We start from the raw sequence: 23,849 nt of genomic DNA, 5'->3' as shown, positions 1-23,849 counted from the left end.
GAGCAGAGAAGCAGCACATGTTTCTTCAATATATTTTTGGTTTGACATCGATAATGCGTTGAGTCCGGACAGAAGAGTTGGACTCCAGCAGCCAGCGGCCGGCTCACCCTGTCGGCTGCGGTACATTCCCAGAAGCTCAGCGGAACAATAGAAAAGTATCTTACACTGGAACAGAAAGCAAAAAAAAGAAAATACAAAACAGTTTCTCTTATCAAGGGTGATATTTTACAATTACTCGTGTGCCCTTTTTTTTAAAAATCAGTTTTAGACAGCTTTCAAGACACAATCTTTCTATTTATAGAAAACAATCTGTAAAAAACATTCGGTTGTCTTCCTCTGAGTTGAGCTAAATTTGTGACAATTCTTCCATAATTTAAATGAAAAAGGCATCTGTATAGGACTCTTCTTCAGCACGCATTAAAGTGACCATCCTCTGAATGCTCTCCCCGCCACACATGCAAGTCAATCCTCAAACCATCACAAATATATATTTGGATTGTGATATGTACAAAAACTAATTCCTAATAACTGAAAAGTCTTTTTTTTTTTTCCCCATTCAGATCAGTGCTGGTGACAGAACGTCTTTCCTGGTAAGAACTGTTCTTCTTTAGCTACAAATGCACACCGAAGAAAAACAAAAATATATAGGACAGAATATTACAAGAAATACAGCGTGTACAAAAATAGCACAAAGTTAAGTGCAAACTGAAAAACATCCCGAACGTTAAGTGTAAACATTTCCAATCTGCTACGGGTTCTGAGGCTCGTCGAACCCACGAGCCTCGGCTGCAGCCGATTGTCCGTGTGCGCTGGAACGGATGGCGTACCGACTCGGAGCGGCCTGGAGATGAGAGTCTCGTGCCGGGGGAAAGGTTTCGGGAGGAGGAGGGGGACGGCGGGCGCCTCGGATCGGCGCCGCGCGCGACATAGAAAAGATGCATAACGGTGGGACCGCCGGGCGCGTCCGGGGTGCGGCACGGCGAGCTGATGAGTGAGATGCAGGAATGGCACAAAACCGACATGCTGTGAGACTGAAGCCACACCGGTCCGCCGCATGCAGCAGGACAGCCAATGAAAATACTGCGTTTGATCAGCCTGGGAGTGCTTTGTTTTCTTCTAATGCACGTGAGGGAGCAGTAGCATGGAGACAGACGGCTGTAGTGGAGTTTTTCGGGGGCCGCCGCCGCCTCACACGTCCATGTAGTCGTCCTCCTCGTCCGACTCCTCGCTCTCCAGGGACGACTCCTGGCTGGACGTCTCCTGCACCTCCAGCGCCGGCTGGCTCAGCGTGTCCTTCTTGACCGTGGCGGCGGACTGGGAGGACAGGATGACGTTCTGTGCGGGGGCAGACAGCAGGGGGCGCTGTTGAACGTTAGACTGGGAGGGCCTCGGACGCGGGGCGCCGAGGCGCGGCAGCAGAGGGCATACCTTAAGTCTCTGCTTGGTCTCCTCTGAGATGCTGCCTTTGGGCGAGAGGAGGGTCGGCGTGGGCGGCGTCACCGTGATCTCCGGGGGGAACTTGGTGACGGTGGAAGGGATGAAAAGCTTTGGCATGTTGGGCGGGACTCGGGAACGGATCCGGCTGGGGTCTGGAAGCTTGGACTGCTCGCTGCTGGCGTGTTGCTGCTGGTCTGGGAGACACGGCGGAAAGCAGATCATTGATTATCAGTAACTACTGAAGGCACGCGAAAGCTGAATTGACCTTCGACCTTTCTGCGAGGGACTCTGACCTGGACAAGGCTGTGTGCTGCTACATGTGGCCGTTTCCTCCTGGAACCAGGACGCCGCCGTCTCCTGCCCCTGGGAGACTGTGGCCAGCTTCATCTGTTGGCAGAGGTGCGACTCCTGCTGTCGGTACAGGAGCCCCTCTGAAGGCTCCTCCCGCTCCTCTGTGGGCCCACAACAACATTCTGGTCATCCTCTCTGAAAAATTCATGTTTTTTTCTTCACAAATTACAGAACGGAATCCGACGTGCTGCCCAGAGAAATGTCCTCATGTCCTCAGCACATGGTTTCTTTCCCGTGTTCACACAAATAAAACCCTTTTGTCAGTGTGTGGTTTCATTTGTGTGTGTGTGTGTGTGTGTGTGTGTGTGTGTGTGTGTGTGTTGTTCATTAGACAGGTAGATGCAGTGAGCGTGCGAGAACCAGACTCCCCCCTGCAGCTTATAGAGCCACAAATATAAACACGAAATGATCCAATATGCTCTCAGACTCCTCTCATAACGTTGCCTTGGAAACCGTTACATAATAGATGCCGGTGCAGGGTTGCTTGATGCCTCCTGTGTGTGTGTGTGTGTGTGTGTGTGTGTATAAACAGAGTTTGTTTCTGCACGGTGGCCCAACTCCTGGAATTTGTAACAAATCCACAGTTTGACGAGAGGCGAGAGGAGAGAAGGGAGGAATCTGTCACCGAGGGTCTGTTTCTGCTGATATGAAGTGCTGATATGTGAACGGGTTACTGGAGAAGAAATGAACTCAAGAACTGGAATCGAACTTGCTGAATATCGATGTATCCTGAGTTTTGAATCAAGGAATTAAAAAAAAAAACAAAAAAAAAAAAAACTATGTGGCAAAGAGTCATGCTCAGTACTGCCACTGATTTAAACCACAGAATATTATTAAGAATTAAATTGATCATATTTGTATTAATCTGTTCTACATTACGTTTAATAATGACTTCATGTACATGGATTGGCTCCGAACTGCTTCTTCCCATGTCTCTCAGGATCAGCAGTCAGAAAGCTGATAATGACAATCATAAAAATATTCTATGTTTCAGCTTTTATTATCGTCATTGTTCCCTTAGAAATGCTGATTTTTAGTTTTCTCAGACCTGATCTGAAAAAGTCAAAAGTCGCTGTCAGGTTGTTTCTTATATTTTCTTTAACACTTCAGGAGTTTGAATTTAGTTACCAGCAAGACAATAACAAGTGACTAAAAGAGTAAGGAAAGGTTTTGGGAAAACGCTCAAGCCCTCCAAACTGAATAGCTCCTCTTAATGAGTCACGATCAGACAGAAGAGAAAGTCACTCCTCCCACAACTGGAGGAAGTTAAATGACCACAGGTGCTTCATGAAAACAAGTCAGAATTCAGACTGATGACAAGCAGATAATATGAAGAATATGCAAGAAGATATAAGTGAACTGGACATTCATGTCGTCTGAAACATGATGCATTAGATGTAGATCACCAGGGAAAACCCAGTTTACACTGGGATGGAACACAATTCCATTATTTTAGCAGAATGACAGTAAAGGTTGGGTGTAAACTGATTATTCGTGGTGATTAATGGCTTCAGTTTTGTTTTTTTTTAGCCAGAACCCTCCAGAAGCAGAAGAGCAGCCACAATCCAGGAGACGCTGCTTTCTAAAACTCTCGTTCAGGGACTGACAAAACCCAGAAGGCAGAACACAACCAGGCCAGCGCTGCTGTTACGTAACAGACCAGTGGAAGGCCACAGGCGCCCCCTGCTGGCCACATGCACTGAAGCACAACTCAGCTGGCTCCACTGCAAAACTCCATCCAAACAGCAAGGACTTTAACACAGCCTTCAACACACGGACTGAGATAATGAGAGCGGCTGAGCGTACCTGTGTGCGGCAGGAAGGCCATGGCCGCCGTCGGCGCCGCCGCCGCTCGCCGGTGCTGCGGCTGGTCCTGGAAGCCTGAGGTCGGAGGTCGGGGCAGCTTGCTCAGGGGCTCGTACGGCGCTTTGGCTTGTCCGTCCTGACCGGACAGCGGGTGGCAGGCGGGGTGAGCGAGCAGGACCGGCGTGGGCAGGGCGGCGGGGAAGAAGAGGTCTCGGTGCTCCTTGGCGTACTTCGGGGTGGTCGGGGCATCGCCTGCAGACTGGAGGAGACAGGAGAGGAGCGGCCGTCACGGCGAGGAGGAGGAGGAGGAGGAGGAGGGGCTGACCTCTGGGGTCCGTCCGCGACTTCAAGAGACTCGAGGAGGAGCAGTCGATACGACGCCGCACTTTGCTAACAGCACCACATCAACATTACCAGCCAGACACGTAATCAGCAGTGATCCTTCAGAGAGCGGCGGCGGCGGCGGCGGCGGCGTCCCGCGGGGGTCCGGAGGCTCACAAAGCCTGCCTGCTGAACGGAGAGCTGGGTGCCGGGAGGCAGCCTGGCTCTCCGACACACTGCGTCCCTCTGAGCTACTTTTCCTGGGTGTCCTTTTGAGGACCACTTATAAACACAAGAGCTGCACAAACAACCTGTGACAACAGCCGCCCTGCTCCCAGAGCCGCTGCCATGGCAACACAGAGGAGCAGCTAAAGACATGAATACACCTTCTCCAGTTCTCAATTTCATTTGGATGAAAAGTAGGATGAAAACTACTCTTTGTTAAAAAAAAATAATAATCAGATGGAGGATCTGCAGCCTTGTGTATGAAATGAAGCAGGAGCTGAAGGATCAGTTCTTCTACTCAAATCACAAAAAGCTCAATATTTTCAACTCTACCATAAAATATATCACAGACTCTGTTTAACGCCCTTTAATCATGTATTATATTTAATTTCATTCATTTTTTTTAAAAGACTACGTCAATTGCAACTTGTTAGTTTATAAATTAATTTATATTTCTAAAATCAAAGTTCTTAATGCATTTTTCAACCCGATTTCATTGGTCTGCTCTCTTTTCCAGATATCACCACAGCAACAGACAAGGTTTAACAGCAGATACACGTCTTGGGGTAGAAACTCGGGTCAGCCCACGATCAAAGTCAAGGATAAACTGCTTTTTATCATTTTGTCTCTGCAATGCTGTCATTTTAATTCAATAAAAGCACAGCACAGACTTTAACTGGCTAGTATTGCAGGAGGTAAAGCTGTGGTAAACTGACGTGACGCAGGGCCGGCATAAGACATGTGAGTTTTGGTTCTAGTACTTTTTCTACAACGCAATATAATTTCCAAAACCAATCTTTTGATGAGCCTAAGACAACATTAAGGGTAAACAATACGCTCCGTCACAACGGGCCCGCTCTAACAGATGCGGTGTGGAAGTACAGGAGCGTTTGGCAATGAGCGAGCGCTCGTACCGCGTCTCGCTGGCAGTCAAAGTCAAATTGTGCTCTGAATCACAGCTGCGTGTGATGAAGCTCCCCACGGGATTCACGCAGCGCAGCACGGGCGAATCAAACAAACAGAGTAGCCTTCCAAAAAACCTTAGACAGCGGCCGCTCCGAGCTCCCATGATTCACTGCTCATGAATTAAACATCGCCGGCAAAGACACCAACAAGTCAGCTGGACTGCGTGGCCTGGAAAAACACTGTACCTGGGAAGATTACAGTACACAGCGCTGCGCTGCTGCGTGTGTGGGTGTGTGTGTGTGTGTGGTGCATTTTGGGTATCGACTGAACAGAAGTTCAACAATACAAAGCAAATGATTGTTCGCCATGATCCAGATTGAGCTGCGAAGCAGATTAGAGCAGCTCTTAATGCTGCGTCGAGGTCTGGTCCGCTTTCAGACAGGACGACCAAATTGAATTAAAACGCTGCAGAAAAGACGGCGATGCCGGAGCTTCCTGGGCTCAGACTCCTTGATGATTACAGCTTAAATAATCCTCAAAGTCAGCCGAAAAACAAGTGGCTGAAGTGGCGATTTTCAGCTAAATAAAATAAACTCCTAAATTTATAAAAATATGGAAACAAACCGGACAGAAAAGAAAACGAGGGACCCAGTCTGAAAAGAACAACGTGTGAATCTGTAAGCAGGCAGGAGGTTTCCCCCCCCCCCCCCCCCTCGTCCTTCAGCTGAGCTCTCACTTTCCCGCCACATACAAGGGCGACCACATCCTCACATGAGTCAGCGGCACATTAATTACACGTTAACTGCAGTTTGAAAGGACTGCAAAATGAGCTTTTGTGTAATCGCGCCACATCTTTTGCAGATCTTGGGCCCACAAGAGCACCGAGCACCACATGCAGGCTAATTTTATCAAACCGACAAACAAATCAATAATCCCACATTCAGCTGGCAATTAAAACAGCAGCCGTGCCTACTAGACAGTCAAAAGGAATTTTATATATGAACTTTTAGATACAAGCAGGCGTAACAACCTGACAATCTCCAAACACTGCAGCTCTTTCAGGCTGTTCCGGTCTGCAGGGGTCAGTATTGATCAAAAGTGGTCCGGAGAAAGAATAGAGGGGGAAACTCGTCGTTTACCGAGCCTCAGTGGTGGCAGTGAGACGGGCTGCTGCAGAGCTTCATGCTGGTGTCAGAAACCCTGTGGCTGACTGGTGTTTAGTGTAACTTAAAGGTGCATTAAGGAGTTTTTCAACTTTAAAAATACTTATTTTCCACCATAAATATGTTCAATGATGTGTACAATGTGCCCCGACATATTCATTACAAGTACCTCTAACAGCGCTAAATTGTCACTTGAAAGTCACAGTGCCGGTCCGGCACCAGAATTTTTTTGGGGAGAATTTCAAAGGAATGACGTAATGCGCGTTCCCGCTGGCCTGACTTCCTTAGGTTTCGTTTTGTTTGCCATTACTCCGCCAGATGCTTAGCGAGCAGCAACTGAGCAGTATGAGGATGGATCTTCCAGAAAGTAAGAAAAGACCGGCTTCTAGCGCTGCCACAGCTCCAGCACAGACCCCACCAGGCAGGAGAAACTTACATTTTACTGGAGCGCTACTAAAAGAGCGAGGAAGGAGTTCCCCTCTTCGGTGCACGTACATGGATGCAAGCCACAGACAGCGTTTCGCTAAGCTGCAGTTACGCCCAAGGCCTGCAGGGGCCGCTGCATCGCATGAAACTTAAAAACTCCTTAATGCACCTTTAATGCAAGGAACGTTTTTTTTTGTTGCATTTTCTAAATAAAGATAGACAGAAACTCGGAGCTGAGCTAAGAAATCTGTCTTCAGCACTGGGGGACTTCCGGCCGACACTGGATGAGCGATCACCTATGAAGACCAGCATCACACTGCAAAGCATTGTGGGATTTGCCCACTGATCGAATCATAAGATTTATATGATGCATATCGAACCAGACACCAGTCTAATCACTTTATTCACGCAAATGGGAAAAAAAAAAATCTGGTCACTTAATCAGGGGGAATTCAATCAGACTGGAAAAATATTTCCATGATGTAAATAAACGCAGCTGAACGAGATTTTCAATACGTACATGAGTTTTTTTACGGACGTGAGGAATCTGGTTTGCTGTGATGCTTTGGAAGATTTTTAAAAATTTTTTTCAATGACAACCCGCTCAGTGTGCTTCACAACTTCTCGTCATGATCCCGAGGTACAGAGAACATCACCGTGACAACGAGATGTGGGAAGAAAGACCCTTGATGACTGTGTGGGCAGGAGGAGGGATGAGAGGAAGTGGAGGGGGGGGGGGGGGGGGAAGACGGACACCGACACCGACTGAGACAGAGCACACAGGGGATTATAAATCAAGACGATGTCCTCAATTCATGAATTCAGAGGTTTCTGACACTTCGCTCTGTGCTTCTCGTTCGTGTAAATGAGCAAATCACATGGATAAATACGACGACGAGGAGTTTGGCGGCTGCGGATCGAGGCTGAACGGGCAACAGGGAACATTCACACCACACTTTGGGCTATCTTTAGAGCTGGCAGGCTGGAGCAGGTTCGACTTCAAGGCGAGGAATTGCCAAGTTAGTCATCGTCCGATAAACAACGTTTTACTACAGATGCTGAATATCTATCGTGATCTACAACAGCGGGTTATTATGAGCGGGATGATTTGAGCTTTGCCGTTAACGCTCCGTGCGCCATCCTGCAGACAAGACTGTAATTAATCCTGAGTGCGGCGTTTTTGTGTCAGGGCGGTTGTGCTTTATCAGAAATTACATGCTTGGTTAAGTGTTTTCTCACGATGTTCAAAAGCATAAAGCTAATTTCATGGCAGGATTTTTCCTTTAGAGTCTTGAAAACAGTGTAATTTAAGTCACCAAAATCCCGCCCACATCCCGTCGTCACAAACTGGAGAATAAAGCCTTTAATCGTTTTGCGAGTCCAGTTTGATTATAAAAGAAAAGGGTCTTAGGATGGAATAGACCGGTAGTGTAGCGTGGATATAAATGTATTTTTAAAAATGCCGACTCGACTGTGAGCTGCTGGAACAAAAGGGGAGATGAAAACAAAGATAATCCGGCAGAGTTCCACCGCTTTACCTGTCTTTGGGCAGACGTAGCCAACTGGATCTGGCAGAACTTCACAGCTTGGTCCAGAGCAACGTCCTCGTCAACCTGAGGCAGGAGAACAGGAGGTAAGTATCACAGCAGCACATTCGTCTTGAACGTGATATGACTGCTTTAAATGTAAAAAAGATCTAAATCAAGAACAGTGACTATAACTATCAAGGATAAATGTATAATAGATGCTCAATCATGAGCGTTTTCTTTTTAATGACCGTTTTTTTTTTTTTATTTATTTTGAAAAGCACTGCCTCTCATGCCTGAATCTGTGAGGAGTTTTATTTGAAAGCATAAAGACGGACTGATTTACACAATGAAACTTGAAGCCCGCCTCCTGTATTTGGGACATTTCACCACAGGCATGGCGTTCCTATTCATGCCATGTTTTTATCTGGACCTGCAGACAGGTAACCTTCCACAAAGCTTCAGCATCCATTCAAAAATAAAAATATCGCAACACGTCAGACTTCGGCCACACAAAGTGAAAAAGTAGATCTCCAAAAGCTCTGCCTTCTGCTGCCTATTCAATGACCCAAAACAAGGCCATACTGCATACTGCGCCTCCATCTGGGAAACTGTTGCCGACGTCGGCTGATGCCGAGCAGCACTCATTGAGAGTTATTTCATAACGAGGCACTAAAACGCAGTTTTGGTTTCTAAATGCTGATTTGAACAACGGCTTATCAGTAAATGCGAAGAGTTTCACCGTGTTAATTAACTCTATGCTGTGAAACAGAGGAAGAAATGCGACTCTCTTGCTGAGCCGGTGGGATTTCGCCTGAGCTCTGGCCTCTGATGCACAAGCTGGGTCCAAATTGAGGCCCGGTTCAACGGCCGCGTGTGTGTGGGAATTTGGCGAGCTTCGCTCCAGCGCGACGCCGCACTCTTTAACAGCTGAACAGGATTACTGCGGCGTTCCCTGCAGCAGCCCCTTAACAGCGGTTCAGGGACCCCCGGAGGGAGGGGTTCTACAGCATCCTCGGCCGAGTTTTTAAATTGGACCAATTGTTACACAGACCGAGTCGAGCTTCACTGCGTTATGGAGGACCGCCCTCTGCTTCCATATCAAATCCCCTGCAAGCCTCATTCAGTTCATACATATCTGCCAGCGTAGGCCTCTCACACTCATGCCAGGAACATGATCAGAAAGAGGAAAATTCAGCATCGTGAACTTACATGGTCATTATTCTGACTCAGGGTCTCAGATTACTGTGTTAGAAAGGTCAGGAGGTAAAACCTGGAGGAACTGCTACACCGTGCGCTTGACGACAGCAGAGAAATGTCATTGGAAGACATTCTGAAACAATAATCTGAGCAGTCGAGCGTGGAAAAACTGCTAGACATGATGTGTAGTTGAGTTTCTTAATGGGGGAAAAATTAAGCAGCTTTAATTTCTCACTTGTTACTTTGATGGGAGGAAATGTTCTGTCGGTCTACAACGCATGATTTAGTGAGACTTTGTTGCAACACCTTTACAACGAAGCAGAAGAAAAGATGGCGTACTGTGATCAGCAACTAGCAACCGTAACAGGAAAGGAGGCAAAATGCACCTGTGAAGTACAACTGTGCACGAGCAGCAGACTATAAAACCACAAAATATCAAGCACGGAATCGTGTGGGGCTTTTTGAGAAACCTCCACATCTATTAGCTGCGCGATGTGACAGGAAACATGTCGAGGCTGGTTCTGGCAACTCTGGTATGGGTGGTGCTCACGAAATGTTTTCTCAAATAACACTGGAAAAGACTAGCAGCTCCAGAACCTAAAAAAAACAAAAAACAAAACAAAAACTGAATTGTGTTAAGGGCCAGCCTCTCGATTCTAATTTATTGTGGTTGTCTCTAACTCGGTAGAGATCTAACAGAGAAGCAGACATCCTGTGCCTGTGCTGTACTACAAGTCCTATTTATTGTGATCTGACAGACTTTTGTGTCTTTAATGGTGTTATGCTGCCATATCTTTTTATTACTGGTCTAATTTATTGTAAAAACTGTTGAATTGGACAGTAGAAAACTTTCAATTGCTTGCACGTAAGACTTGTATGCAGAATTAGAAAACGCTTGGTAAATATAATCAAAATGTATCGCACTCAGAAGAAAAAGAAAACCAGCAAAAGTGAGTTTGCAACCATCACAGAGCTGCTGAAGCAACAACCGAAAGACCGAAGTCAGAGGTTTGATTTAGGTCAATGAGAGTGAAACGCCGGTCTGCTTTACACCCGATTTGTCAGAATGACTGAAAGCAAAACGGAGGGAAAGTCCCCGTTTTTTTTTATGTGGGCGTTTATGATTCAACAAAAACCGAGCTTCTCATGTCAAATCATTTTCGGAGAGCTCCCGGCTGATCATATGTGACTGAGCAAAAAAAAAAATCAGACAACAGAGATGTGCGTGCGTGAATGCAGAGGTTTGGGACGACAGAACATCTGGAATGAGGTTTACCTGCTTTATGAGCATGTAAGTCTCAGACATGATCTTCTCAATGCGTCCCAGGTCATAGGTCATGACCTTCTGGCCTTGCTGCCACACTCTGTAGGCATCGAGCAGCAGGGTTTTTCCGGACTCCACGTCCTCGAGAAGTTTCCGTTTCCTGTTTGGTTTTCGTAGTGAGGCCTGATCCGCGCCGCCGGCTGCCGCGGTGACCTTGGGCGCCGAGGCCTGAAGCTGCTGCTGTCGGGAACTGATACTCAGCTCCTCCAGAGACAGCTCTGGTGTCCGGCTGCTCTCGGCCGCTTTGTGCTGCGGCTCCATGACGCTCGGGGAGGGCTCGGCCTCCGCTTGGCCGGCTTGAGAATCTGTGGCGTTGGAGGGCCTCCTCCAGGGGCCAGTGTCCGTCTCCATGGGCTCCTCGGGCCCCGCTCTGTGGCCCTCGCTCCCGACAGCGTCCTGAACCTTGCTCCCTTTGTCCACTGATGGCGGCGGCGAGGCGAGCTGGGCTTGAGGAGCGTCCCTCGGCGCCGTGTCGGCGGCACACGCTCCCTCCGTGAGGCCGGGCTTCTTGGGCAGAGCATGCTTGCCGTCCTCTGAGCTGGGCCTGCTGGATGTGTCTGTCGTGGTCATTTCCCCCATGGAGGGCGCAGGCGCTTTAGGAAGCTGCTCAGACACCTGAAAGAGAACAGGACCTGTCAAAACACGAAGTAGGTGCATGCCAGGCTTCTCAACCACTGAGCGGTTTCTCTGCCGTACGAGTGTGTGTGTGTGTGTGTGTGTGTGTGTGTGTGTGTGTGCGTGCAGCGGGCGGTGCTTGCTTACCCCAGTCAGACTATTCAGATTGTCCTCCAAGACTTTAACAGTTAGGAAAAATGCTCTCTTGGCCAAAACCTGACGATCAACATCCCGTAAATACTTCCTTCACGGGAGAAAGAAAGTGAGAAATGAGGGAAAACATATATATAAGACATGAAAGAGACGAGAGTGAGATAGAAGAGGGGTCCTTACTTTCCCTGATCAGGGGTTCTCTGCAGCATGAATGAGACTTTCAGCAGAGTGTCGTGATCCTTAAGCTGAGACAACACCTCCAGCAAGAGCACAATGGATCGGTTCATATGAGAGGCAAAACTTCCCGGGCGATCAATCTCATCTACTGGAATACGCCAGATGCCCTGAAAGAGGATAGGAGGGGAAGAAAAAAAAAAAAAAAGACAGAACACCAAAGAATCAGACCTTCAGTTTTAATGTTTCAACAAAATCGCCATCCAACAACCGTCGTCCATATTTCCTGATACGGACCACGGGGTGAAAAGGGAACAGCCGCAACATAAACACGCCGCCGACGAAATGATTATAGAAATAACACAAGCAGCCGATTGGTGAAATTGCAGCACTTGATTCAAAATTGATTAAGGAGGCCGAGCGGTCTCCAGGAGCGGGAGCCGCTGCAACACCTCAACCGTCCAATTTAATAAAGTTTGTGTTTTTACGACTGAGTTCTGCTCCCACTAGATTTTTTTTTCTTTTTTCAAGAGCCTGTGAAGTGTAAAAACACATGGAAACAAATAATGAATAGAAGGAAGAAAAAAAAAAAGACTGAAAGAATGGCAAGAGAAATAAATGTGAGTGAAACACATGGCATTTAAAGAATAAACCCTAATGAGGGGACGGAAAGGCTGCGGGAGGAGATCTTTGCGGACAAGCTGGCCGTGTAAAAGGTGGGCAGGAGGGGGGCTCGCTTTCTGGGCACACAGGATAGGCAGCCTCATTAGTGCTCAGCTCTGTCCAAGTCCTGCAACAAAACAACCAGCGAGCTGCCAACAAACACAGAGGAGGCGTGTTTTTGATGGAGGAGTCCACCTTTCCAGCGAGCACATGTCCTCTCTGCAGGTAGACCGAGCGGAGGATCCGCACGCCGGAGCCACTGATGCGAGTGCAGATGGTGGCCTGAGCGGCGCACGGCCCTACAATCGCAAAGCACGTGGCACGCCGCGCAGGAACAGACTCGAGGAAACGTGTGTGTGAGGCAAAACAAAGATGACCATATCGGGACGGGAGCAAAAACAAATGAGACGGCTCTATCAGCTGCTGGAGGCATGAGGAGCGCCGGGCTCCTCCGAACAGCCAGCTCCAGACTGTCAGATGGCATTTTGAAAGCCGAAGGAACCACAGAACAAAGATTTAAAAAAAAAAAAAGGAAAGAAAAGCCTCTGAAAACAAAGCACATTCCTCAGGATGAGCTGAAGAAAGTGTCAAACTGCTGCTCACAAGCGAAAAACAAAAAACCCACAATCTTTTCTTTAAAGAATGCAGAAACTGTAGGAAACTCATGTCATATTTTTTGTTACTTAGATCAGAATTCATTCAATTAATCCAATGTTATCATGTGAAAAGGTGCACATATGTATGCATTTAATATAAATGCATCAATATTATGATATGATGCAATCTGTCGGGGCTCGGGAGGGTTTCAACCTTTAAACGCACAGATTACAAGAAAGCTGCCAACAAGTTCCCTGTGATGCTATGGGGGGTGGGCTTTGCTCACTTAGGAAAACATCTCTAATGGAGGAGAGTTGTTCTTCATCAGAGAACCGTCCGGCCACCGCAAATCTGTCTAAGGGAAGCAGAGCCATGGCTTTGCACAGATTATCATTCAGCACAACGGCTAAAGCAGATTTGTAAGACTTTAACTGCAATAATTTTAAGCATCTTTTTCCCCCCCTTTTTTTGTGTGACAGGAAATATGACCATTGCTTTATCTGCAGCGGCAGTTTTGGCACAGCTGTGGCCAATGCATCAAGCAAGAATCGGGGATTAAGATGCAAAGAAGGGATAAACGTCGGAAAATATGATGAGAATCGTTTGTTTGAAAAGACCGAACAACAAATGAAAAAAAAAACCCTCTTTGGTTTGTTTTCATGTTTAAAATAGCATCACGTGATAGTTGTGGGAGAAAGAGAGAGGAAAAAAAACTCATCGAGTAATTTCTTCAAGTGTTACTAACAGCCGCAAAAGGAAATGTTTTCACCACTTTGCAAGGAAAAGAGGAAATGAAGAATAACTGATCTTAGTATGAACGCCCTCACAAAAAGCCACTTCCCCAACATTATGAAAAGACTCTGATTTATGGTGTTTCGGACATCATCTGCAAATGAGTAAACATGCCAATGATAACAGGAAAGGCACAGGCCCAGAATAGCAGCCACAGGAAAGTTGCTCAAACCACTGTTTGCGTGTGTTGCAGCAGGCAGCAGTCGCTTCTACATCTCACCTGCAGTTACAATCTCACTGGATTCAAACTTTTGAGGCTAAAATCAAGGGAGAAATCAAACATGGCTGCTTGTAGACCATTCCTACCAGCTTCTAACAACATTCTCTTTTTTGATGATTATTTACTTCATGATGTACATAAACTAGAATTCAGGTTTCTGTAGAAGCGGTTGAAAACACTTTTTTTTTTTTTTTAATATATCAAACAATGAAAACATCAATGCTCTCGGTACAGCCGCAACAATCATGAAGTCAGAAGGAAGCAGAGAAAACAACTCACCATCACCAAACAGAGCTACTCCACGGTGCCTGTGCTAGTACTCTTTTTTGGGCAGTTTCCTGCCGGTGGCGGCGGCGGCGGCACCAGCAGCCCTGACAGCGCCTCCACCCTGAAAGCGGCTCACGATCAGAGAGCACGGGGTGGGCTGCATTTGGGTGCGAGGGCAGCGAGAGCTGCTGGAGCGCAGAGGAGGGAAGCACAGCTGCACATGGCAGCAGAGGAGCAGAGGAGGGGAATGGCAGCTGCCTTTGCGGGAGGAGACACGGCGCTGGAGTCAGGGCAGAGAAACTCAGCGTGCCGCTGACAGACGAGCTGACTCGGTCCTCTCCTGATTTCAAACCCTGCCATCTCAAAACAAAAACACCCACGCACTCTCTCTCTGCTCTCCCCTGACCCCAGCCTGCTGGAGTCCTCCCCCTCCTCCTCCTCCTCCTCCTCCTCCTCTCGCACACTATACACAGCTTCCAGCCAATCCTCGCAGGCCTTTACCAGCCAATCGCAGGCTCCTGGAGAAACTCCCGCCCATTAGTGAACACCCACACAATACACACACAAACAGAGGAGTGAGAGAGTAATGAGGAAAAAGAACGAGTGCAACAGAGAGAGGAGATGAGTAGAGAAAAAAAAAAAACAGCCAGGGGGAGGGGGCGAGCGTGATCATCCTATCGACAGAGCAACAGGAAAAGCACAAGAGAGAATAAACTGGCTGAAAAATGGATCCACTGTCGGCCTGTCACTGCACCGAGATGGCAGACCGACAACAGAACAAGAGCCGCATAACTACAGGGAGAAGGTCTGAGGTGTGTGTGAGGAAAGCCCACCTTAGAAAGAGAAAACATGGTGCCTCCTGCCTGCAAACATCTCCTCACCTTCTTCTCTTCAACTCTGGCTGTGCCTCTCCAGCTGGCCACCAAAAATATACCAAGCAAACACACCTTGTTTTTCCTGTTTCCTGTTGTGTGTGTGTGTGTGTGTGTGTGTGTGTGTGAGGGAAAAAAAAACCCTGCTCAAAATATCAGGCTCAACCAATAACAGAGCAGAGGTTGGCAATGAGAGAGAGAAAAAAAAAAAAAAAAAAAGCCGAGGCAGTCTGAGTAAACCCTCCCACACGCAAATCCAAATATCAACCTCTAAAAAATGAATTCATTGGAGAAGCACTCCTCCTCTAAAAAAGAAAAAAAACAAGGTTCTCCTTGGTGAGGCTCCACCTACGGCACACTGCCCAGCTGAACACTCCAACGTTTGAGTCATACATCAAACCCAGGAAAGTAATGCAAGTGTAACTCTTCCCCAGAAGACTGTGTTAACTTAACAGAACAAGACACCGAGATCTACCTACGAGCAAAGGCACATTTTTAGGCAGTTCGACTGGAAATGAATGCTCACTCACAAATAAACAGGCCTGGTTCAAACCAAGCTGTGTGGAGAGGAGCGAGACAGGCATGGATTGACGTTCATCGGAAAGGCAGCAACAAGGAAAGTGTGTTTTCTCTGGAGATTCATGGAGAGCGATCCTGTGAGTGGGAGGAAGAATATGTAAGCAAGATATCTGCCTGTGCCGGGCGGGGCGGGATCAGGAGGCGGCGACGCCGTGCCTGCCTGAGTGAACACACAGGGACTCCTCACGACTACTCGACAGGAGCGGCGAGCGGCGAGCAGCACGGGCCCGACACGCCAGCAGCAGAGTCATTAGATTCAGCCTTTCTGTTCGCTCACAAAGGCTTTCAATAGCTGTGATTAAAGAAAAAAAAAAATCAATGTTACAGTAACTCAAGGTGATTCCTAATAGCCTCCAAGGCCCGTGATGAACTATTAAACTATCACCTGAATGTCGGAGTGAGAGGGAAAAAAAAAGCACCCTCAAATGAAGAAATCCTTCAAATCACGGAAAATGCAAGATTGATTTCATTACCTTCCCTTTTCTTTTTTTTACTACAGCAAGCAGCTGAAAAAACAGAATAAGAGAAGCAGCGCAGAGTGAAAGCCAAGCCTTCAAAATAGTAACACTGGTAAATAAATACAATGCATGGAAACTGCTGACTTTTTAATAAATTAATTAATGCTTTTGAACTCCAACTGAGTCATGAAGCAAGCCCAGTACCATGCATACAAACATATTCCTCAGTAAGCATGGCTCAGGGAAAACAGCAGAGTCAAAACAGCCTCTTTAGGTCAGATACATCTACAACTGGCATGCTGTAGCAAACAAATCCTCACCTCTTGTAGCTGAGGCTATTTTAACTTGGTGCTAAAAGATACCAGGAAGTTCATCTGAAAGTGGACAATCATGAACTAGAACTTCCATCCTACCATCGCCGATATCTCTTCAATCCAACAGGCAGGAAGAGCCGGAGCGGATCTGGACCAACTATCAAGGAAGGATCCATCCAAAACAGATCAGCAATCCAACAGAGACAGCACCATCATGATCACGTTCACGCCGATGATCAATTCATTAGTTTGGAAATGAACCCCTCAGGCGTGTGTTTGGAAAGTGGGAGCAACAGCTTGGAAAAATCTCATGCACACTAACAGGTGCTGTTAACACTGAGGTCCATATTTAAAGAACAAACAAGGAAGTGACCCGTCGCTGTACTGGATTCGCTATGATTTGGCTACGACATCGTCACTATGACGGCAGTTCAGAGTCCAGGTGGCGGCAGTCAGAGCAGGAAACGGTTTTTTTAGTGTAAACATGAGAATATGGATGTCGGCGTATCAATAATGTATCGTTACACTGTAAACTGTACAACACCTAAAGCATAATGCAGTATTAATGATTTGTCCGTATCTTTGACTCCAAAAATAACCCGGACTTCATCGAAAGCGTCTTCATTTGAAAACAACTGCACACCTAAAATGACTTTATGATCGACGCAGAAGTGAGTCGGCGCTCCTTGAATTCACCCGAGCCGATGAATTATGCAACACCACCTCATCTGGATGGTTTCTTTACAGCAGTATGTAGGTTATTTGATACTGGCCCCGGTTAATGTAGCCCAGCCAAAGCAGGGGAGAAAAGTGGGGCATCATGGCCTACATTAGGGAACTTAGTATTCACCGACACACTCCTCGAGGTGTGTATTCAGCCGGGAGACAGGTCACCCAGGTGCCGCGCTTCAGACGTGACGCGATCAACACGCCGTTTCGGTTTGTAACTGCCGCCGTGGCCTTGTGCGATCAGTCCGTCGCCGCAGATGATCTGAACTCGATGTATTAATGAAGTGGTGGCAGCGAGGGACGGCATCAGTAAATCTCATCTGCCTGGTTCAAGAGTTAAAGAAGCTTATTTGAAAGGTCCTTGTTCAAGTCCAGGTCAACTTCTTCAGAACGTGTGGAGGAAAATGATTTTAGACTTTTTGTATCTGTGGTTAAAACTCATAGCAAGGATGTCTGCTGAACTGGTTTTCACTCACACACTCAAGGAAACGGATATGTTTGATTGATATTTGGGGAGGTTTACATTCTCCTATAGCCTGGTTAAAAGTGAACAGTAAAGCTCCGACAGTTGGTGTGCCAGGGCGGCAGGTTTGCCTCCAGAAGGGGCTCAGTGAGAACTCAGTGGGAACCAGAGTGAAGAGGAGCTCTCCTCCAGCTCAGACCTGGCCCACATCACTTCCACAATCTGTTCCCAGAAGCCTTCTCCAGTCAGCATATCAACACCGAGGCCACACAATCGGCGGCATTCACAAAATATGCGCGGGTATAGTAAGCCTGACAAGTGACTGATACCGAGCACTGAGTCGAGATGACGTTCTCCGTTTATTATCCCTTCTGTGACAAAAGCGAGAGCGTTACGGCTTTGACAAAACACACAAAGGAGGAGTCATAAAGTAAGCCGATTCCTTCACACTTCGAATCTATCATCTGTTCAGCATGCCAGTTTATTTACTTCTCTCCACTTGAGGCAGACACGAAGTCTTTTCAGGCAGTAATCACCTCCACTGGAACTCCAGCCGAGGTCTTGTAATTCTGCGGCAGACAATTCCACAAGCCCCCACTGAGCGATTCTAATTATAGCCACGTTCGGATCTGATGATCCATATATAGGGCCGATTTTTTGTGTGTTCAAGTGATTCATGTGAAGGACGCGTGTGAAAATGGTAAACCCGACCGAGGTATGCCAATCACTCACTGCAAACACCCAGATCATTAGACACAAATGTCAGGATACACCTCGGCGCCTCACACAATCTTCCTCTGGGAGGCTGGCTCGGCTGTTACCAGGCAGGTAGGCTCAGGCTGAACTCTGGTGATGAGACCAGAGACGGCGGATCGTGACATGAACAATCTGTGTGTAGGTTGGACTGTTTCGACTGTTTTTATGTCTCAATCCAATCAGGCACTATTAGTCTATATGATCCAGCCACCACAGCAGAAAATGAGCTTGCGAGCACAATTCCCTGAAAGGTGTGGGTTTGTTTTCCCCCTTGTTAATGTGTTAAGAGCGTCCTCTCTATGCGACTGCTGCTGTACATACTATCAGACCCACCCCTGCATTGTTCTGCTCTTTTAAATTCAGATTCGGTTCTGAGGCACACAGGTGGGAGCCTGAAACATCTGCTTTCTGATGTTCAGCAGACCGGAGATTAAAGTGACTCAATTATTATGTAATTATGACAGCAGAGGGTTTTTTTTTTTCTTTTTTTCTGTTTGCTTTCACTCTGCAAGACATTTCCTCACTGTGGTTTTGAGCACTGTTGAGAGCAGAGTACATAATTGTAAGATTAAGTAGATTAAGCTCTGGAATGTTAAATGAATCAAGAACTGCTGGCACTGAAAGTCACTTTCAGAAAGGAAAACAAAGTGGAATTTCTCAGATCAGCAAACTGACTTTGTGTAGAATAATATTTCCAACTACGCCAGTTGTCATTATAAGAAAGAGTGCTGCTAAAGCCACAGGTGCTGCGTGTTATGTAACATGACGTGACATCTATAGGCGCTCGGTGAACTCCGACTTACGTTGAACAGATTCGTCTTGTTTCTTTCACAGAAAAGTCCTTGTGCTGGCATGTGCTTCAGCTGTTGCCATGGGACACTGCTTCCTAGCAACACATCTCTGGCCCACTGTAGGTTCTGTGTGGGGAAATAAATAAATAAATAAATGAGAAAAACCCACATACATTTGTTAAGTGCATTTTTTTTTTTTTTTTTTATAGACACACATGCATATGCACACACACACACACACACAAACAGGTTCCGGAAGAGAGAGAGAAAAAAAAAAAATCTCATTAGCAATCAGGAATATGTGGCTACCTCTCCACCGCCTGATGAGTCACGAATCGGCGTCTGTGTGAACGCCTTGCTAGATGATGGAGAGGCGAAGCCACTTCACGTTATCTTTCACAGTCCTGCTCGCCTGTGGCGGGAAACCGCAGGCTGCCTTCTCCCTCCGTCTTTGAAGCGAGGGTAAAAAACGGCCAGTCGGCGCGAGCGGAGAAGTTTCCCTGAGAGCTGAGGGGGCACGGAGGCTTTTAACTCCGGACGCGTTGGGTTGTGAAGGCTGCTTCGCAACCGGTGTCAACAGCATCACGTCAAGGCAGTGCCACAGTACCCAGTCAGACCTGGAGGGAAGGTCTGGGCTCGCCAAGCCTCACCAGTCATTATCAATTACATTAAATATACAAACTTCAATTACAAGTTATTCTACATTTAATTAAGCCCGCAAGCCTATTTTATTTTTATCCCTTGTCAGAGAGAAACTTGTTCACATTGTCGTAGTATTGTCACATTGAATTTGATTCTTTTCCTTTTCTTTAAAACAAAAGTTTTTAAAATTAGAACGTAACCTCGCAGAGCTTGAAACACACTGAGCTCCAAAACTCACACACAGTGCTGACTTTGTCGTGCCAACAGTGGTTTTTTTGTTTCATCGTTTCTCACATCAGGTGCTATTGTGAACAACTGCCGGGCTCTGGAGGGAATAAAAAGCACAACTCGTTTATTCTGTCGTAACTCATTCATTCAAACTGCAGTGGTTTCTCAGAAGCGCCCCCTCGGTGTCCACCGCGGCGCCGGCTCAGGGTCCGCTCTCCCCTGATGGGACGGAGGGTCCAGGCATCGTCTTGCGGAGGTCGCGCTGGTCTCATCCCTCCGCTGAGGTCAGAATGAGTCTACCTGTTTTTCCGCTGACTGTACTCTACCGGATTTTTCAGCCTGATTGTTGCTCACAGTCCTCCATGTAGGGACACATATTATTGTTGGATGCTTTTTGAAAAAAACAAAAACAAAAAAAAAAAACGTTCCACTTGATACAATCAACTTACTTTAAAAGGCCACTGCTTTAAAACAATATCAGCTGTCTGATGACTCAAAGTGTGAGGAGGTCCAGAGAGGTTCAGGTGTGCAGGAGCAGGGAAAATCTCCGGGTCACGGTGATTCTATTTCCCAGCAAAAAAAAACCACAGTGCTGCATCTACAGTACTGAGATCGAAGGAGCAGAGTCGAAAACACAAAAGGTCTCGGAGCTTTATAGGCCCAGTTTACCCATGTGAGAATATGTCTAAAGGCGGTACTGAAAATTTTAACAAAATAGAGGAGACAGAAGGTTGAAATCACAGTAAAGCTTAGTGCAACCTTCTTGTGCCAAACTGGCTGAGAGCACTGCGCTGCCGCCCACACACACCTCTGCCCACAGAGCCTTATAGCCAACACAGGCTGTTTCAGCAACTCGGAGCTACCAGGTCTATGAGGAGTAATGATGAAATGGCCATCCCTGCAGTCATATACTCATCACTGAACAATCGAGGCAAAAGGTCCATGTGCCTTTTGAGTAAATTGCAGGAATTCTTAATAAGAGTTATGTTTTGGAAATGTCACCCTCGGTGGCGGAGGACACTGATTACTGGCGTTCGGGCTGGGCGTAATGGACGGCCTGGCCTTTGAAATGCAATGAGCATGGACTGGTGCCATCAGCGACCGGGGCCGGACTGACCTGATGCGTCTTGCTGTTGCTGTAGAAGAAGGCCAGGCGGTAGAGGCTCTTGTAGTGCTGCGGGAAGCGGCCGAGGCAGAGGAAGAGGGCGCGGACGCACATGTCCAGCAGCATCCGCCTCTGATCCGCGCGCTCCGCGGGCAGCGCTTTGGGCACCTCCACCTCGGCGGGGGGCTCGGGCTTCTTCTTGCCGTCGGAGGCCGGGGTCTGCGGAGCGGCCTGCTGAGGGGGGGCGGGCTTCGGAGGGGTGGTCGGGACAGGCAGCGGCTGAGGCCCCGGCTCTGCAGAAACCTTGGGGACTAAAACCTCAGAGGCGATCACCACCACCGTTTCCACCACCTCCTGGATTATCTTCTCCTCTGCCTGAATCCCAGTCTGGTCTGCTTGAGCAGCTAAAGTCACATTTAAAAAATAAATAAATATATTACTTCAAACTTTAAGGGCAAGGTCAGGAAACAACTGAAAAGCCTCAGAAATAGAAGGACTTATATTTAGACCCTGCATCTTGAATGTGTCTGGAAAACGTCGTTTCACAATTTAGATTAAAAACACGTCACCAGATTTTCAAACTGCTGCGCCGCCGCTGACAAAAATAAGTCATCTTGTTTGAGGAAATGGCTGAAGTTGATTTAATAAATGGCATAAGACTTGCAGTTGAAGCCCCCGTGGTCATTCAATTAGCCAATTAGATCAGAACAAAACAAGTCATAACACTATAAAAAAAAAAAAATGTATTAAAGCGAAACAGGCGTCATGTTTAACCACAAATACCTGCGTCCTCAGACACGGGCTGGCCATCCTTCACCGGCGTGGTGCTTTCTGAGGACGACGGACTGGCCTTCACACACACCGGCTTGTGGCTGCTGTCCTGCGAGCTGGCCGGATCGGTGAAGGCGTCCTGGGTGGAGTTGGAGTCGGACAGCAGCACCACCTCGCTGTCCTGACTGCGCTCTGCCGAAACAAAGGGAGAAAAAGAAAAAAAAAAAAAGCAAAGAGAAGATCGCTTTTACTGCCAGCCAGGATGCGCAGACAAGTAACTGCAAACTTGAGGATATAAAGCACAAATACTCAATTACTTCAGTAAAAAACACGACCAGTTACTTCATTACATACATTTCAAATTAAGATATATATTAAACTGCATAGTGTGGGCTTTTTTTTAAAGCTCTTGGTGTAAAGGCTGTTTAAAAATGCAAAACTTTCCTGTTGCAATGTGAAAAGAAAGTACATATAAGTATGAAACAAAAAGTATGCCACAAATCCTTTCTAGTGCGTCGTTACTGACACATTGTTATGAAAAGGAGAGATGCCAGCAATCCTCTTAATTACAAAGTTCTGCAAACTCAACAAAAACTGGCAGGGAATCGTAATTAAGAGTCAGAAGGGCAACAAGCCTTTGCTATTTCAGAAAATAATGCACACAAGGGGCTTTTCAAAGGATTTACAGTCTGAGTCAACAGCAAAGTTGCTATGGTACTGTAAAATTTAATAAACTGGCAGCTGTGTACTCAGTGCTCACTACAAGACAGCTCTTCATCTCAGAATGAAAGCATAGCCTCTTAAAACGTTTGGGTGGGTTCGTAGAGCAGTACCATTCAGGGAAGCCAGCCATATTGAAGACCTGGGCAGGCAGTAATCATGGTCAAACTCTGATGAGGCTGTTGAAGATACGGGGAGTTGGTTTTAAAATATAATCAAGCAAAGTTGCACCTCTCAATTTATAGAAGAAGGAAAAAAAAAAAAAAAAAAAAGTCATGTGCGAAAGCCTTAAAAATCAGTCATTTAAGTTTGTTTATAATCAAGTACAGATTTAGCACCACTCCCCTTCCTGAATATGCAGAACCCGATTCAGACATGCAAAACCTTCAATGAGACCCAAGAAAATCTGCAGAGCAAGTGTTTTGGTGTTCTTATGATTATGGTTCAGCATTTCTGGAGATCAATACTTCTCTCTGAAATCTGAAAATCTATGATGTCGATAAATCTAAAAGCTGCCTTTTCAGCAGTGTAGCAAAGGCACTTAGGGGTTGTTTACCTCTGAGGGAAACACACACACACACACACACACACACACACACACACACACAGACAGACTACAGTGAATCGTTCCGACAACTGTTCCTGTAATTTCTGCTCAGAGGAGCACCGTGACGAAAGGAAGCTCACTCTTTTGCTTTTAGGCTGTTGACGATGAAATGCATGTCTGAATCCGGCCCTGCAGTCTGATCACCCTGATGCACTTTAAGCAGGACTCAAGCCAGAGAGACTGGACAAGTACAATCAGAATTGTGCGTGATGGGTTATTTTCTCCACACCGAGGCGTGTGCCAATACCGGAGAGGCCGCATTCTTTCCGACTTGGCATTTTCACACTAATTGGCCGTAATTAGAAATTAGATCCAATTAGTGGGAAATAGCAAACATGGATTACGCAAAACTCTCGGGAGATTGACAAACCGTGAAGTTTCCCCCAGCACCACACTCAAATAGGATGTGACCATGTGACAGACCAGACGATCGTGACTGACTTTGTCCAGTTGTGAAGACATTCGGCCCGTTAGAACTACATGCACATAAATGGCAAAGCAGGTGGTAAAAGCAAGCAGGCAAAGAGGTAGCAGGCAGGTAGGTAGGTAGGAAGGTAGGTAGGTAGGTAGGAATCTGGAAAGGGTGACAAAACTGGGCAACATGGGCAATATGGCTGCATTATTTGCACATTCAAAGCTAAACATGAT

General features: G+C 46.8%; 1 protein-coding gene across 6 annotated transcripts in view; it reads right to left on the bottom strand.

Annotated features, from left to right (window-relative positions):
- Nucleotides 1-208: 208 nt before the first annotated feature.
- Nucleotides 209-23,849, bottom strand: part of cabin1 (calcineurin binding protein 1) — a 35,291-nt gene continuing 11,650 nt past the window's right edge. For 2 of the 6 annotated variants that reach the window (XM_030105622.1, XM_030105626.1), the window contains exons 28-39: nt 22,708-22,773; nt 21,887-22,066; nt 21,116-21,507; nt 19,141-19,254; nt 11,634-11,797; nt 11,448-11,544; nt 10,638-11,300; nt 8,174-8,248; nt 3,595-3,853; nt 1,731-1,889; nt 1,429-1,631; nt 209-1,362 (exon numbers count right to left, since the gene is read on the bottom strand). In XM_030105622.1, the coding sequence (XP_029961482.1) occupies nt 1,189-1,362; nt 1,429-1,631; nt 1,731-1,889; nt 3,595-3,853; nt 8,174-8,248; nt 10,638-11,300; nt 11,448-11,544; nt 11,634-11,797; nt 19,141-19,254; nt 21,116-21,507; nt 21,887-22,066; nt 22,708-22,773 (2,546 nt within the window). In that variant the 3' untranslated portion in view covers nt 209-1,188. The remainder of the gene's footprint in view (nt 1,363-1,428; nt 1,632-1,730; nt 1,890-3,594; nt 3,854-8,173; nt 8,249-10,637; nt 11,301-11,447; nt 11,545-11,633; nt 11,798-19,140; nt 19,255-21,115; nt 21,508-21,886; nt 22,067-22,707; nt 22,774-23,849) is intronic. The other 4 variants (XM_030105625.1, XM_030105627.1, XM_030105624.1 and 1 more) reach the window with 3 other exon arrangements.

This window comes from Salarias fasciatus, chromosome 12, assembly GCF_902148845.1.
Source record: "Salarias fasciatus chromosome 12, fSalaFa1.1, whole genome shotgun sequence".
NCBI lineage: Eukaryota > Metazoa > Chordata > Actinopteri > Blenniiformes > Blenniidae > Salarias > Salarias fasciatus.
This window is presented reverse-complemented; position numbering and strand designations above follow the sequence as displayed.